The sequence below is a fragment of the Carassius auratus genome, chromosome 39 (assembly GCF_003368295.1).
Source record: "Carassius auratus strain Wakin chromosome 39, ASM336829v1, whole genome shotgun sequence".
Lineage (NCBI taxonomy): Eukaryota > Metazoa > Chordata > Actinopteri > Cypriniformes > Cyprinidae > Carassius > Carassius auratus.
Window position 1 is genome coordinate 6121900 of NC_039281.1, and position 16330 is coordinate 6138229.

Sequence of the window (16330 nt, forward strand, 5' to 3'; positions counted from 1 at the left end):
TCAAATGCTCAAAGGAATGTTTGGAGGAAGAACATAGAGCCCTAAAGAACCGGAGGTCATTCTTCTGAACCAGAGAGTTAATAACATACTAAAAAGATGCATGCTGGCAGGAATGTTCTTCTGTAATATCCACTGCCTGACACAAACATGACACCGCAATACTGTTGAGTCTATACAATCTAGATCAGATCAGACATCAGGTCCAGTGTACAAGGGGCACCATCAGTAGATCATTCCTCACCTACTGTATTTCATCCTTCCAATGAAAGAAAATGTGCCTCTTAAAGCTGCAGTCGGTAACTTTTGACGCTCTAGCGGTTAATAAACAGAACTGCTTTCGTCTTGCGGAAGAACACTGTAGCTGGATCTACTTCTCTCTGTTTATGTCTATGAAGAATCACAAAGGTACTGGGTTACTCCGCCGCGGTACCCCCGAAGCAATCTAAAATAGTCAGAATATAAACACTTATTATAGGTGCACCCTAGTGATTCAGGACAAGCTAAAAACACGGTTTGGAAAATGGATTAATGGTGTACTCGCTTATTATATACATTTTTCTACATTTTGAACACAAACAAAGTTACGGACCGCAGCTCTGATTGGTTGTTTTTTTACCGGGAGCGATGTATTTCTGCAAATGGCAATGGGACCACTGGGAGGAGCCAGAGGAGCTTGATTTTTTCACAGATTATCTGTCTCATATTCTACTGTCAGGACAAAATGACAGGTTTAACAAATATGTAAAAAATATATTTTTACAAAAGTTACCTACTGCAGCTTTAATAAAGTTCAAATAAGTAGGGCACTTGATTACTCATTATGTTGAAATTCTTCATCTTAACTAGAAGGCAAGGAAACTCTTTTTTGAGCTATGAGGAAAAATGTAGGCAACCGAATGTTTTAATTAATGTAATGGTTTCAGAATGTAATTATCAGCATATTTGAACCAAATGACATAAAGGCCTTTTCATCAGTTCCATTACTTTCCACAGGTTGATGACTGGAACATGTCATGTTAATTCCAGCAGGAAGCTGTAGTTGACATTGTCTATCTCTCTTCAGTAGATGTTGGACCATCAGAGATGTGTACTGGAAAAGTCCATTTATTGCTGCTTCACATAGTTCCCAGGAAAGGTTCCAAAAAACTTGGTTCTCCTGCACGTTCCTAAAAAATTTAATATGGAATGAGTCCAACTTTGTATGGTAAAAAATATCATATAGTATATATGTTAAAGTTTATATTTCAATATTTATCTCTCCAAACATCCATGGGCTTGTTTGAACCATGACAGTGTTGACAGTATTTTTGGGTTGGAGAATAGCACCAGCTAGTGGCAAATATATGAACATCCCTAAAACACTCATTGCGTAGTAACAGCAACCTGATGAAAATCTGTCTTACCCACAAACCATCCATCATCACATTTCTCCATGACGTCAACAACGTCGCCCTCCTTCAGTTCCAGCTCATCTTCATTTCGTGGCATGTAGTTAAACAGGGCTTGAAATCTGCGAGAGGAAAGGCTATTTAAGTGTGCTTTCTAAATTAGGTTATATTACAGAATTGGGTCTTGTAATACTGACCAGTTCCCACAATAGAATAATGTTAGCAGAAAACAGTGATCTACTTTAAATGCATGGATTGGTGAAACAGAAAAAGATTTGAAATACTTACGGTTCCCCTGTACCTTGAAGCGGATCATGAACATATGCTTGTCTTTGGGACTGAAAAGAGAGAAAACAGGAAAGGTCATTTAAATGTTTCCATCTCTCTTTCTGCTCTATATCCATCTGATAATGTGATTTCCACAGTGCTCATGGAGAACCATTGATGCAAAACCTGAGGCCAGACCTGGATCAAGCTGTGTATCTGAACTATGTACATGATCAAACCTGCCTAAAGGTGTTTACAAAAAAAAGAAATTGCACTTTTTTTCAAATACGTGTGAAGTCCAGGACCCCCGGGGCTCAAGTTACGGCTTTCTAAACCATCAAACAACATATTTTCTAAAACATGTCTGATTGGTGGATTTAGAAACAGTCGGGAAATGCCTTAAATCCTGAAAACGAGGACTGTAGTCCCCTTGTTTGGAAGGACATGTGGGGATAGGCTGCTTGCCTGGCCCTAAGGGGGTACACCTTGTTTAAGCTGTGTACACAGAAAAGATCATTGGGACAGTCCCACGAGTAATCCAAACACTCTATACATTGCTTAAACCAATACTGTATCAACAAGCCAATCTTCTCAGCAGCTTTCAGCCAAAAAACACAAAAACAGCAGAAATCCACTGATCCAGGAAGTCATGGACATGCAGGAAAACCATTTCCAGAGACACTCCCAGCATGCAGACCAAACAAAATGTTATCACTCTAAAACGATGTTAGGACTTAAATGTTATTTTCTCTACCACAAAATGCACTAATGCACACAGACAGTCAAGACCATAGTGTTAAGTCTCAGCATTCCTCCATACTTTACTGATGGAATGATATTGCGTACGGAAGCATCACGTGACCATACGCTGACACAAATATATGGCAGTATATTGTATCATTCCTAATATCATTATATCCAGCTGTAGCAGCAAAAATGGAAAGTATTGCACTCAAAACAGTGAATTCCCGGGTCAAATTCAGTGAATGACATTATGCCTTGTGCAGGGATACACTGAAAAGACAGAAAACTGAATTTCCCTAGAGTCAGCTATGCCATTTCCACACAAGGTGCACATACTCCCTACCCTATGAGATGGTGAAAAGTTTTGACCTCTAACAGGCGATCCGCAGGACCTCCTAGACATCACAGGGCTACGAGGAGGCTTACCAACAACCACAACGTCACGCCTTAACACAGACTGAAAGAACCAGAGCCGAGAGAAGATGATATGAATGTTATGTGCAGTCATAAATAAACACAATTTACCAAAATATACACTACCATTCAAGAGAGTTCGTTCAGTATGTTGTTATTCTTTAAATAAATAAATTATTTTATTTAGCAAAAGTGCATTAATTTGATCAAAAGTAAAAGTAAAGTGTCAAACATTGTAACAAACAATCTGAATCTTAAGTAAATGCTGTTCTTTTGAGCTTTCTATTCACCCCAAAAAATCTACGAACATAAAAAATGTATTAAAATGTAAATCAGCATAGCAGAGTGATTTCTGAAGGATCATGTGACACTTAAGACTGAAAATTCAGCTTGGCATCACAGAAAAAATAAGTTTTAAAAGAAAAAAAGGAGCTCCTTTAAATTGTAATAATATTTAAAAATATCACTGTTCTCTTTCTAAACAAATGGTAGAGTAATAATATATTTATACAAAAATGGGTTAACACGAGTGAGTGAATATTCTTTATACGACTTGGTTTGTGGGGTTGGATGATTTAAATATGTCTATGACTTACTAATAATTAATGATTCTAGCTCCCTGTATAACTGTTATAATTGACTGTACCATATGTCAGACATATGAACTAGATTGTTCTGTTTTTCATTTTTAAAGTGTGCACACTTTGGTGCAGCAAATCTCTCAAGGAAACGCATACTGCAGAGATGACTTTACGTTAGCTTTAATAGGGAATGTTAGTGTCTGTATTATGAAGTGGTAAGACTAGGGGGAAGGGTGGAGGATCATGAGCGCTAGTACAGTCACTAACAAGCACCTTGTCTTTACCTTGGCCTTTGGGGAGCGGAGGTCCTGTCGAGAGAACAGTTTTGCAGAGGGAGGGGGCGACTGTGAAACCCCGGGAAGAGGGGGGGTGGAGTGCGGGGAAGGGGGAGAGTATTTAGCCGATGAGGGCAGTGTGGACGGCAATGACATCTGTGAGGACAGGGGAGAGAGACGTGGAGAGGCATTCTGGGAAACTTCACCCTGCTGGTGTGGAGATAAAAACAGTTATGCATGCCAAATAAATACGTTCATCATCCTCTAGAGATGCTTCAGAATTTAAAGGTGAAGTGTGTCATTTTTTGTTTTGTTAACTTCAAGCAGAATTCCAAAAATGAGAGATGCATTGGAATTTTGGAAACTGAAAATATTCACAGTCAAAATGCAGCATCACCCTTCATTTGTTTCAGTCAAAATTATTATTATTATTTTATTCATTTTTTGTTAACTGAGGTGGACGATAGTGCTGGATTGGCAATATTGATTTCTCCTTTTTAATCAATCTCCATTTTGTTGAGCCAATATCTTTTTCGTCTATGCTGTTTTCTTTTTATTGATGACTAAAAGCTTCACAAAACATAATTTTGTAGTGAACTACTGTATGCATTACTTTTAATTCTGAGTGGAAAGACTTAAACCCAAAAGTTTATTCTGAGTGGAAAGACTTAAACCCTTTTGGGGAAGTCGTGGCCTAATGGTTAGAGGGTTGGACTCCCAATCGAAGGGTTGTGAGTTCTAGTCTTGGGCCGGACGGAATTGGGGGTGGGGGTGGGGGTAGTTCATGAACAGCTCTCTCTCCACCTTGAATACCACGACTTAGGTGCCCTTGAGCAAGGCATTGAACCCCCAACTGCTCCCCGGGCGCCGCAGCATAAATGGCTGCCCACTGCTCCGGGTGTGTGCTCACAGTGTGTGTGTGTGTGTGTTCACTGCTCTGTGTGTGTGCATTTCAGATGGGTTAAATGCAGAGCACAAATTCTGAGTATGGGTCACCATACTTGGTTGAATGTCACTTCACTTAAACAAAGAAACTTCAAAATGATGTCATAGAACATTACATTTCCATCAGGAAAGCCATGTCAATAGCTTGTTAGTAAGCCAGAAACAGCATTTTGGCTAAATATATGCACAATATTATTTATTCCTTTTACTTAATCTATTGTCTTTATTATTTAATGAATACATCTGTGATAAAAAAAAGAAAAGAAACAAGTTTTTTACAGCCACAACTGATACAAAAACATCCTTATATACAATTTGAGTGTTGACTGTTAAATTAAATTAACTGATAACTAAACTTTATTTTCAGTTTCATATTTTGACGTTTTTTTTTTTTGCCCATTAGCAAAAATAATGACCAATAAAAATAAAAACCTAAGTACTTTGCCCATTTTCTATAGCTTTCTCCAAAAAGACTGAATTTAACCTTTACATTATTTAGTAATGAACATTATTTAGAAATGAAAAAAAAAAATGACACACTTCTCCTGTAAGAAAATCTATTTTGGCTGTTCATTTGGGCAGTATGACGACACAGCGAGCACTACCTCGATATCTGACCCCTCACTATGGGCAGGTTGGACTGGAGTAAATGTTTTTGATGTCAACGGTTCATTTAAGAAGCTTCTGTCTTCATTCGGCTCCTCCTCTATAAACAGTCTGGGAAGCTTTTCTGTTATATCTGGTTCCTGGCGATAAAATCCCTCCTCTTTTTTGAACGTGCCATTTGATTGGCTGGCCTTGATAATTGACACTAACTCCTCACACAGATCATCTTCAGGGTCTTTAGGTGGAAGAAAGTCCAATGGGGATTTGTGTGCCTCTAAAACAACCAAGTCAATAGGATTTTGCAATTTAGCGGGGCCTGTCCCGTCTGGTTTGTGGAGGTCTTTGCTATCTGAGAACAACTGCAGTTCTTTCTCAGCTAAATCTGCTTTTTGGCTGGAGAGGATCTCTATGGCACTGCTAGACCTGGGGCTGGAGTCAAATATGGGTGAGGTGGGCGAAGGAGTGAAGGAGGCAGAGGTGAGGTAAGGGCTGGGATCAGGGGACATGTAGGACTTTGGGGAGGTGATGGGAATGAAGTGACCCTCTTTGAGCGCAGGAGTGAAGGTGCGGGGTGTGAGGGCCGGAGAGCAACCCAGCATGGAGGAGGCGGGAGAAGATGAGATGGCAGAATCCAATACTTCATAGTACGGCTGGAAATTGGAAGGGAAGGGAGGAGGTGTTGGGGCAGGGGTTCCTGAAGGAGACAGACCCAGAGTAAGGGCCAACCACTCGCTGGTGATGGCCTGAAGGTGTGCGGCTCTCTGTGGACTGGGAGAGGATGAGGAGAGTGGACGGACAGATGGGGATGGAGAGCTGAAGTGGGTACGTACAGATGATGACTTAAGAGAAAGAAGTAGAAAGGAAAGATGAGAGTAAGAAAAAAGTGATAGAGTTTATATACAAAGGAAATTAAGAGAACTGATGGAAAAGATAATTAAAGTGACAGGAAAATAGAGATGAAAAAGCATTCTGCATAGTTACAAGAAAATCCCACCTGGAAAACCATGGTACAAAAACAACACTTTTTATTCAGTAAATCTGACTGATTCCAGATGATTTTATCAGTTTATAGCTAAAGTGTGGGGTTTGGATTCTGTTATGCATAGATTCATTACTGTTTAGATATATAGAGAATCCACACATCATGTTTATTAGATTTCACATAATTTATGGCCATTATCTAAAGAAATTCATTTGTACAGAGCCACACAGCAGATACTCTGTCACTGTGAAAGCTTTATCCAGTCACATATTCAAATTATTGTAAAGGCTTTGCAGGTGAAGTATGTGGGAAAACATGCCTAAGACAAAAGTCATGAGCTACAAGGAAGAATATGCTGTCACACTTGCTGTCTGTATTGATCTGTGAGGTGGAAACAACAACAAGGCCACTAAGAGGTCATCTATAAACCAGCAATAAGAGTATCCTTTCCTCACAATACAATCTACCCGGGGGCTTTTCAAGGACTTTCATCTCCTGTGAAATGAAAAGATATTGGACAAACATGACCTAGTATGACAGTTTCTGATTGTGTGTATTGTGAATTTATATTGTTTCCAAAATGTTTTTATTCTTAAGCCATGTTTAAACATGTGTAAAACTTCGACTAATAATTGACAACCAAAAGGTGTCAAAATACGTTTTCATTTTAATAATACACTACTGTTCACGTTTGCGGTCTGTGCATATTTAATTGATCGACTTTCATATTGTCACAAAAGATTCATACTTCCTTTGAACTTTCTTCTCCGCAAAAATATTTATTTTCAACATAGGAAACATTTCTTTTTATCTTCAGAGCACCTTGGTGATCATAAACATTACCAACCTAAAAAATCGTACTAGCTCCAGTGCTTTAAATAAAGTTTGCTTGTACTATTGTTTTTTATTAATGACATTGGTTTGATATTTTGTTATTTAATGCAATAATATTCATATTTTTAAGTGTGGCTTAAGTGTCCAAATTCTTTATGGGGTCAATGTATGTACTGTAGTACAAAGTTAAAATGTGTTTGATACAATGTTTGCAATGTTAAGAAATGATAGCAGTCCAGTCCAGTCACAGTAGTTCACCTTCACAGAAACTTCCCTTTCAGTAACAGCAGGAGCCGAGCAGCACATGTATAGCGCAGCAGGTCATGTCCGTGTTTTAATTAGCTATACTGGATATTGTCAGGACATGTGATCAATCTGATATAATCCTGCTGGACTCATCTCGTGTAAGCGAAGGAATAAGCCTTTACTTCTTTGTTCTTTAGATGGAATTACAACTCAAGGGCATTAAATATGAAATGAGGCTTATTTTACACAACAAGCCAAAGGTAAGCTAAAGATGACAGAGGTGATCTATTTTGGTACTGGGACAGGTGCCATCTGAGAAAGGATTAATTTTATATTTGCCACCTTGTTGGCACTGATAGTGGCAATATGAGTAACATGATATAAATGAGAGGCTTATTGCCTCTAAAGCCACCGTTTGTCGCCATGGATCATGTATTTAAAGTATAAGTCAGTATTTTCCCAGATAAGATTATAAAGTCATTTAACTGGATCAGAGTATATTTTGTGTATGTACTGTATTTAACCTGAAATCCAGATATCCATAGTCACCATGATTTAAACCTCATGAGTAAAATGAGACTTTTTTTAGGTGTTTTTTTTTTTTTTTTTTTTTTTTTTTGGTGCATTTTAAGTGGTATTGAAGATGAAAACATACCTTACTGTTCAGCCTGTCATTGGAGTAGCTGGTGGGTATACTGGGCCCAGGAGGTTGACCGGTACTTTGTACTGAAGTCTTCTTAACGATGTCCACATACGACACAGGAAAAATCCCTTGTTTGTTTGTACCTGGGATTTTGCCCTCGAACCAGTTCTTATCCACCTGCCGCAATAGAACAACACGCTCGCCCTGGAAGACACAAACACAAGATATCAGGTGGTGTATTTGGTGCATCGAAATCAGAATTTCTGTGCATAATGACAACATCATAACCAATTAACAATGTATTCAACTATATGGAGAAGTCGTGGATGGTTGAGGCAAAAGTTCCATCTTTTATTTTTTGAGGATGTTTTTTGTCTTGTTGCTTTATTTCTTATCAAGAGGTCATTAGAACGTTAGCATTCAGTAAAAAGTGAGAATTATTTAGCAGAAAACATGTTCTTAAGTGGTTGGACACATTAAGAGATGGATTAATGAGCACATGCTGAAACTAAAAAATGTTTATGACAGCAGTACTCAGATAAAAAGTTTACTTTTCTTAACGAAAGTTCCACATTAGTATCAGCATTAAAGTTGTAGTGCGCAATTGCTTCTCCGATTTCTTTGCTTTGGGCTGGTGGTGGAGGTCTCACTGGCTGATGTCTCTCTGAAGGAGAGATTTTCTGTGAAGAGACAGAAGTTAAAAGAGGCAGTATATTAGCTATATCTCCAATGAGCCAAACCAGACTATCTTTTAAAGGGATAGTTCACCTCAAAATTATAATTCTGTCATTAATTATTCATTGCGTTACAAACCCATAAGACCTTCATTCATCTTCGTAACACAAATGAATATATTTTTGATGAAATCTGAGAGCTATCTGACCCTGCATAGACAGCAATGCAACCACGACATTCAAAGCCCAGAAACATAGTAAGGACATCATTAAAATAGCCCATGTGACATCAGAGGTTCAACATTAATTTTATGAAGCTATGAGAATACTTTTTGTACACAAAGAAAACACTTTAGAATAGGGAGCACTTACTCACTATTAATTATGACTTTTCCCCCATTTGTCACCCTCTGCTTGCAAACAAGGGTTAGGTTTAGGGTTAGCACATCCAGGTTCTACATCAGAACTCGGGCTCCTGTGTCAGCAGCACCACACGCACATGTTCTACTCTGGAACCATTGAATCACATGGAGTAATTAACAATGCCTTTCCTACCTTTCTAGGCCATGAACGTGTAGTTCCTTTGCTGTCTATGCAGGGTCAGAAAGCTCATGGATTTCATCAAAAATATCTTAATTCGTGTTCCGAAGATGAACGAAGGTCTCACGGGTTTGGAACGACATGAAGGTGAGTAGTAAATTACAGAATTTAAATTTTTGTGTTAATTATCTCTTTAAAGTACACACCTCCACATATGAAATGGGGAAGATGCCCATGTGTCCACGGTGTTCTCCTTCATACCAGTTATTATCTATCTGCCGAGTGATGTATACCATTTCTCCTTTCTTAAACGCCAGCTCTCTGGAAGGAAATAAGTATCAAGTTAACTCTATTCCACATGGGGAAATTATGTACAAGGAAGACATAAATAATACATGAAGATTTGCTGACTGATTGTAGCACATCAAATGCAGCAAGGGTTTGTAAGTTGTTCTTACTTTGCTGTCTGTGCTTTGAAGTCATATATTGCTCTGGCTGGCAGTTTCTGTCAAGTGAACGAATCGGAGAAATCAAACTTAATTACATGCTGTCATGAGGTGGGTTTATTTGCAGTTTGATCAAAGCTCAGATAAAATATTTATGATTTGACTAAATTTTTTGCAGGAACATGTTACAAAGTAATGCATATTCCCTACCTCTCTGACATAAGAAGTTTGTTTCCTGCTCTGTAGTGTGTGGCGGCCCACGTCAGGGTATGAGTATTCTCTGGATGTGTCCTGATCTAGAAAGAACAGAGAGGTAAAAGGATTCAAAGACAAGCCTCACAAAGAACCAAAACTATGACAGTACATGCGTGGGAACAAGCAATAGCAAAGGAAACAATGATTTGGGGCTTGATGAGAGAAAATGCAGACAAAATAAAAAGAAAACAAGAAAACACAAATACCAAATGTATTTTATTGACCAATAAAAAGTAAATAATGTAAATATATATTTAAAAAAATGAATAATTAAGTAAGATTCCATGAATCATCTCATAAGTTGCTACACCCATCCTCTACACTCATATCCCCACCAGTGGTGGACAGTAACGGAGTAGCTTTACTTCGTTACTGTACTTAAGTACATTTTTCAAGTATCTGTACTTTACTGAAGTAGTTTTATTTTGAGTAACTTTTACTTTTACTTCACTACATTCCAAAGCATAAGATCGTACTTTTAACTTCACTACATTTCATAAAACATATCGTTACTCCCTATAATATATCACTTGCTCCGACACGCAGAAGCGGCGTCTGATTCATCATGAACGAACTGGGTCTTTTCAAAATAAACCTTTAAATCGGATCGCGAATCGCACCAAACGATTCGTTTACGAATTAGAATGATCCGATTGCAGCTGTTCTGGAGTCGACCACTCACTGATTCAAATGAACCGTTTAGTGTGAGTCTACAGAAGTAAGAACCGTGAGATATTGTGAGCGCGTGCGTCCGATGTTGCTAAAAGTAAGTTATTAATGTCGGAATTTAGGATTAATTATTGTAACTGAAAATCATATTTTTTATTATTTATTTTATATATTTTTTTATTTTGATAATTTAGAATTATTACTGAAATACAACCTTTTTTTGTTTCAAACAGTTCATTGAACAATAATAAATGAAGTACCTGAAGCTGACAATGAAGTAAATGTATAATAATTAGCAAAGATGATTAATTTAGCGCTGTAAACGCGCGTGTGAGGGGCGGAGACGCGCTGCGGAGCGTCAGACGCGCTTGAGGACCAAACACAGCAGAGCGGTAGGAAACTTCACTCCTCTCTCTTTTACTATAGCGATTTATTTTTAGATACGTGATCTGAGTCTTTCATAGAGTTGTAGAGTTAGAGTTATTAGAGAAATAGAATTATGTTTTACATTCTTTGGTCGAAGTTTTCAGATCGGCAATTCGGAGCCTGTTCGCGACTCTGTTGATTCAGATCGGGACTTCACAGCCTGTTCGCGACTCGGTTGATTCAGATCGGGACTTCTGGACTTCGGAGCATTTTCGCGACTCGGTTGATCGGGACTTCGGAGCATGTTCGCGACTCGGTTGATTCAGATCGGCACTTCGGAGCATGTTCGCGACTCGGTTGATTCAGATCAGGACTTCGGAGCCTGTTCGCGACTCGGTTGATTCAGATCGGCACTTCGGAGCATGTTCCCGACTCGGTTGATACCGATCGGCACTTCGGAGCCTGTTCGCGACTCGGTTGATTCAGATCAGGACTTCGGAGCCTGTTCGCGACTCGGGTGATTCAGATCGGCACTTCGGAGCATGTTCGCGACTCGGTTGATACCGATCGGCACTTCGGAGCACGTTCGCGACTCCGTTGATTCAGATCGGCACTTCGGAGCCTGTTGGCGACTCGGTTGATTCAGATTGGGACTTCGGAGCATGTTCGCGACTCGGTTGATTCAGATCGGCACTTCGGAGCCTGTTGGCGACTCGGTTGATTCAGATTGGGACTTCGGAGCATGCTCGCGACTCGGTTGATTCAGATCGGCACTTCGGAGCCTGTTGGCGACTCGGTTGATTCAGATTGGGACTTCGGAGCATGCTCGCGACTCGGTTGATTCAGATCGGCACTTCGGAGCCTGTTGGCGACTCGGTTGATTCAGATTGGGACTTCGGAGCATGCTCGCGACTCGGTTGATTCAGATCGGCACTTCGGAGCCTGTTGGCGACTCGGTTGATTCAGATTGGGACTTCGGAGCATGTTTGATATTTTTTTTTTTTATTCAGATCTCGAAGCAGGAAGTGTTTGTCAAACAGTTAATTGGTGATAAATGAATATTTGAACTTGAGGCTTTTTTTTTAGACGAGTAACGTTAGACAGACATGAATGTTTATTCAGAACGGTACTGAAAATAAGTAAATATTGTAGCTGATGCTAAATGTCTAGCAGGCTTGCTGGCGCTAACTTGAGGTAATCTTTATAAATAATGTCCAAATATTTTTATTCCAGGGCCGTGCACAGGGGGGTGGCCCGGTGGCCAGAGCCACTGCCCCTCTGCCCTCATCGACTGAGGTGCCCCTTATCCCCACCGCTGCGCTCAAAGCATTCCGTTGATTCTGCGAATCCGCTCCAGGTTTTCCCGCTCGCTCCGCAGTCGGCACTCCGCAGCATCACTCAGGCCGGTGACACACTGGATGCGTGGCGCAAGCGTCTCAGCCGCGTGGCGTGTCGGTTTTTAATTCGGCTCCCATGTTAACAGGTTAGAGCTTACAGACCGCCTGCGTGAGACGCGCGGCAAACGCTTGCTCGATAGAAATAGAACCGACGCCTATTTTTACCGCGACACGCGCGCGTGTTGGAAGCTTTTCCCGGCTAAATATAATAGGAAAATGTGTTTAAATGTCATTTTGTACACAAATACATATGAATTCCTGATATTTTGATATTTGAAAGTCTATAGGTTGACAGAAATTCAGATATAAATGTAATTAAAAAAAATAATAATAATAATTATCGATTTTCAAATATTGCACCTGTCAAACATAATCTATTTCGCCGTCAATACTTTTGACGGTGTCCTTTATCAGTAGGCGTAGGTGTGTAGAAAAAAGTATATATTGTTGTAATGAAGACATGAGCCTGGTCTGTCAACGGTCTCCCTCTACAGCAGCAGCGCGCCAGCGATAGCCAGAGACAGAAAAAGTTCAGAATGAGAAAGAAAGGCAATACAATGAGACAGAGAGGGAAGAGAACAGGAAGAAATGGAGAGTGAGGCAGCCACAGCCATGTATACAAGGGAGAAAAAGCCAGAAGACTTTGAGTTTTTGCTTCAGTTACAAAATCCATCAGATCCTGCTCATGTAAAGAAATACAATGTAACATACAATGTGGCCTCAAATTCAGTAGGACCCTGCTGTTCCCAAAAAATGATCAAGGACGTTCGTTTCAGGGACAGTGGTATGAAGAACACCCCTGGTTAGAGTATTCTCCTGAGAATGATGCTATGTACTGTTTCACCTCTACACTCATATCCCCACCAGTGGTGGACAGTAACGGAGTAGCTTTACTTCGTTACTGTACTTAAGTACATTTTTCAAGTATCTGTACTTTACTGAAGTAGTTTTATTTTGAGTAACTTTTACTTTTACTTCACTACATTCCAAAGCATAAGATCGTACTTTTAACTTCACTACATTTCATAAAACATATCGTTACTCCCTATAATATATCACTTGCTCCGACACGCAGAAGCGGTGTCTGATTCATCATGAACGAACTGAGTCTTTTTCAAAATAAACCTTTAAATCGGATCGCGAATCGCACCAAACGATTCGTTTACGAATTAGAATGATCCGATTGCAGCTGTTCTGGAGTCGACCACTCACTGATTCAAATGAACCGTTTAGTGTGAGTCTACAGAAGTAAGAACCGTGAGATATTGTGAGCGCGTGCGTCCGATGTTGCTAAAAGTAAGTTATTAATGTCGGAATTTAGGATTAATTATTGTAACTGAAAATCACATTTTTTATTATTTATTTTATATATTTTTTTATTTTGATAATTTAGAATTATTACTGAAATACAACCTTTTTTTGTTTCAAACAGTTCATTGAACAATAATAAATGAAGTACCTGAAGCTGACAATGAAGTAAATGTATAATAATTAGCAAAGATGATTAATTTAGCGCTGTAAACGCGCGTGTGAGGGGCGGAGACGCGCTGCGGAGCGTCAGACGCGCTTGAGGACCAAACACAGCAGAGCGGTAGGAAACTTCACTCCTCTCTCTTTTACTATAGCGATTTATTTTTAGATACGTGATCTGAGTCTTTCATAGAGTTGTAGAGTTAGAGTTATTAGAGAAATAGAATTATGTTTTACATTCTTTGGTCGAAGTTTTCAGATCGGCAATTCGGAGCCTGTTCGCGACTCTGTTGATTCAGATCGGGACTTCACAGCCTGTTCGCGACTCGGTTGATTCAGATCGGGACTTCTGGACTTCGGAGCATTTTCGCGACTCGGTTGATCGGGACTTCGGAGCATGTTTAAATGTCATTTTGTACACAAATACATATGAATTCCTGATATTTTGATATTTGAAAGTCTATAGGTTGACAGAAATTCAGATATAAATGTAATTAAAAAAAATAATAATAATAATTATCGATTTTCAAATATTGCACCTGTCAAACATAATCTATTTCGCCGTCAATACTTTTGACGGTGTCCTTTATCAGTAGGCGTAGGTGTGTAGAAAAAAGTATATATTGTTGTAATGAAGACATGAGCCTGGTCTGTCAACGGTCTCCCTCTACAGCAGCAGCGCGCCAGCGATAGCCAGAGACAGAAAAAGTTCAGAATGAGAAAGAAAGGCAATACAATGAGACAGAGAGGGAAGAGAACAGGAAGAAATGGAGAGTGAGGCAGCCACAGCCATGTATACAAGGGAGAAAAAGCCAGAAGACTTTGAGTTTTTGCTTCAGTTACAAAATCCATCAGATCCTGCTCATGTAAAGAAATACAATGTAACATACAATGTGGCCTCAAATTCAGTAGGACCCTGCTGTTCCCAAAAAATGATCAAGGACGTTCGTTTCAGGGACAGTGGTATGAAGAACACCCCTGGTTAGAGTATTCTCCTGAGAATGATGCTATGTACTGTTTCACCTGTAGGCTTTTCATGAATGATGAAAAATGTATTTGAGCGTGTACTGTCTTCTTTTTTAATTGTACATTTTGTAATAACTGGATAATTTGTGTTAACAAGCAACCACCCCCTTAGTGCCCCTTTTTTTGGTTTAGGCCACTGCCCCTCAAAATGTCTGTGCACGGCCCTGTTTTATTCAACCACCTATATATATATATATATATATATATATATATATATATATATATATATATATATAGATAGATAGATAGATAGATAGATAGATAGATAGATAGATAGATAGATAGATAGATATATATAGATTACATCTGGGGAGAAAAGAAAGGATGTGATGTTCAGAACATGGTAACTACAGTAATTATCAAAGAGGGGAAGAGATGCACCCCGTTTGGCCAGGGGTGTTCTTACACCGCAGACAAGGTTTGAGAAGGAAAAAAATCATTAAGAAAATATAATTATATTTTCCTTAAGATGTTCTTCCTAACTTCAGGCCTTATTATCTTGTCATATATAATTGTGGTCAAGGGCGTAACTTTGGGTCTACCATTGGGGGGGTTAAACACGCGGCATATGAATAATTTTCTTGTGTAAAAGGTAACATGCTAATTTACATTACAGATTATTTAAAATATGATACTATCTTTCTTGCTGGCAAATGAAATTAATAAAGAAAACGAACAAAAGTATTCATTCTGAATATTTCATATTATTTTAATCTGAATGATGTTATGATATTGAGGGGGTTATATTAGTTGGATCTGATTTTTGGGGGGGTCATGACCCCCGTAACCCCCCTGCAAATTACGCGCATGACTGTGGTGTTCTGTAAAACCACAAACTTTAAAATACTTTTTTCTTACGGGTGAAGATCAGATGGTCATCTCTGTTTTCTCTCAGGTACATCACAGTGTAAGCTTCACAGTGAACATTACTCTCATAAGCGTAGTCCATATCAACAACAAAAATATATCTTGACTCCATATAGTGGTTATTTTGGAAAAAAATCCCAGGTATTTTGAGCAGTAGGATTATAAAAAATAAAAAAAGTGCTAATATAAAATTAAATTAGCCTATATAAAATTGCAAACATCTATCTTTCAGTACTTTTTTACTTAAGTACATACAAAATTGATTACTTTTGTACTTTCACTTGAGTAAAATTGAAAAAGGAGTACTTTTACTTTTACTGGAGTAATATTTTATTATTCGTATCTGTACTTTTACTCAAGTACTTGATTTGTGTACTTCGTCCACCACTGATCCCCACTATAGAACATGTGTATTTATAATAGATCCGCAAATGGTTAGCTGGCACCTGTGCCAACTGTGGGCAAGCCCCCTTGCTCCGAACAATTTTTCATTTATATACACTGTGCACTATGCAAAAGTATACAGTGTCGCATTTCTTTATGATTAAAAAATAAAGAAAGAAATCATAAAACAATCATCTTTTCCAAAAAACAAATGACTAAAATTTTAGGTACTGAGGCTGATCTCATAATCTATGTCAGGTTTGACACAGTAAACACTTGAGATTTATAAGAGAGTATGTTTCTTCCCAAGC

The 16330-nt window shown here is 38.9% G+C and overlaps 1 protein-coding gene across 1 annotated transcript in view; it reads right to left on the reverse strand.

The window, feature by feature from the left end:
• Positions 1-711: 711 nt before the first annotated feature.
• LOC113057795 (sorbin and SH3 domain-containing protein 2-like) overlaps positions 712-16330 on the reverse strand; it is a 47423-nt gene continuing 31804 nt past the window's right edge. The window contains exons 19-29 of the mRNA XM_026225312.1: positions 9796-9881; positions 9598-9644; positions 9346-9460; positions 8477-8605; positions 7938-8129; positions 5220-6059; positions 3679-3879; positions 2743-2856; positions 1677-1726; positions 1404-1510; positions 712-1166 (exon numbers count right to left, since the gene is read on the reverse strand). Of these exons, the coding sequence (XP_026081097.1) occupies positions 1105-1166; positions 1404-1510; positions 1677-1726; positions 2743-2856; positions 3679-3879; positions 5220-6059; positions 7938-8129; positions 8477-8605; positions 9346-9460; positions 9598-9644; positions 9796-9881 (1943 nt within the window). The 3' untranslated portion in view covers positions 712-1104. The remainder of the gene's footprint in view (positions 1167-1403; positions 1511-1676; positions 1727-2742; positions 2857-3678; positions 3880-5219; positions 6060-7937; positions 8130-8476; positions 8606-9345; positions 9461-9597; positions 9645-9795; positions 9882-16330) is intronic.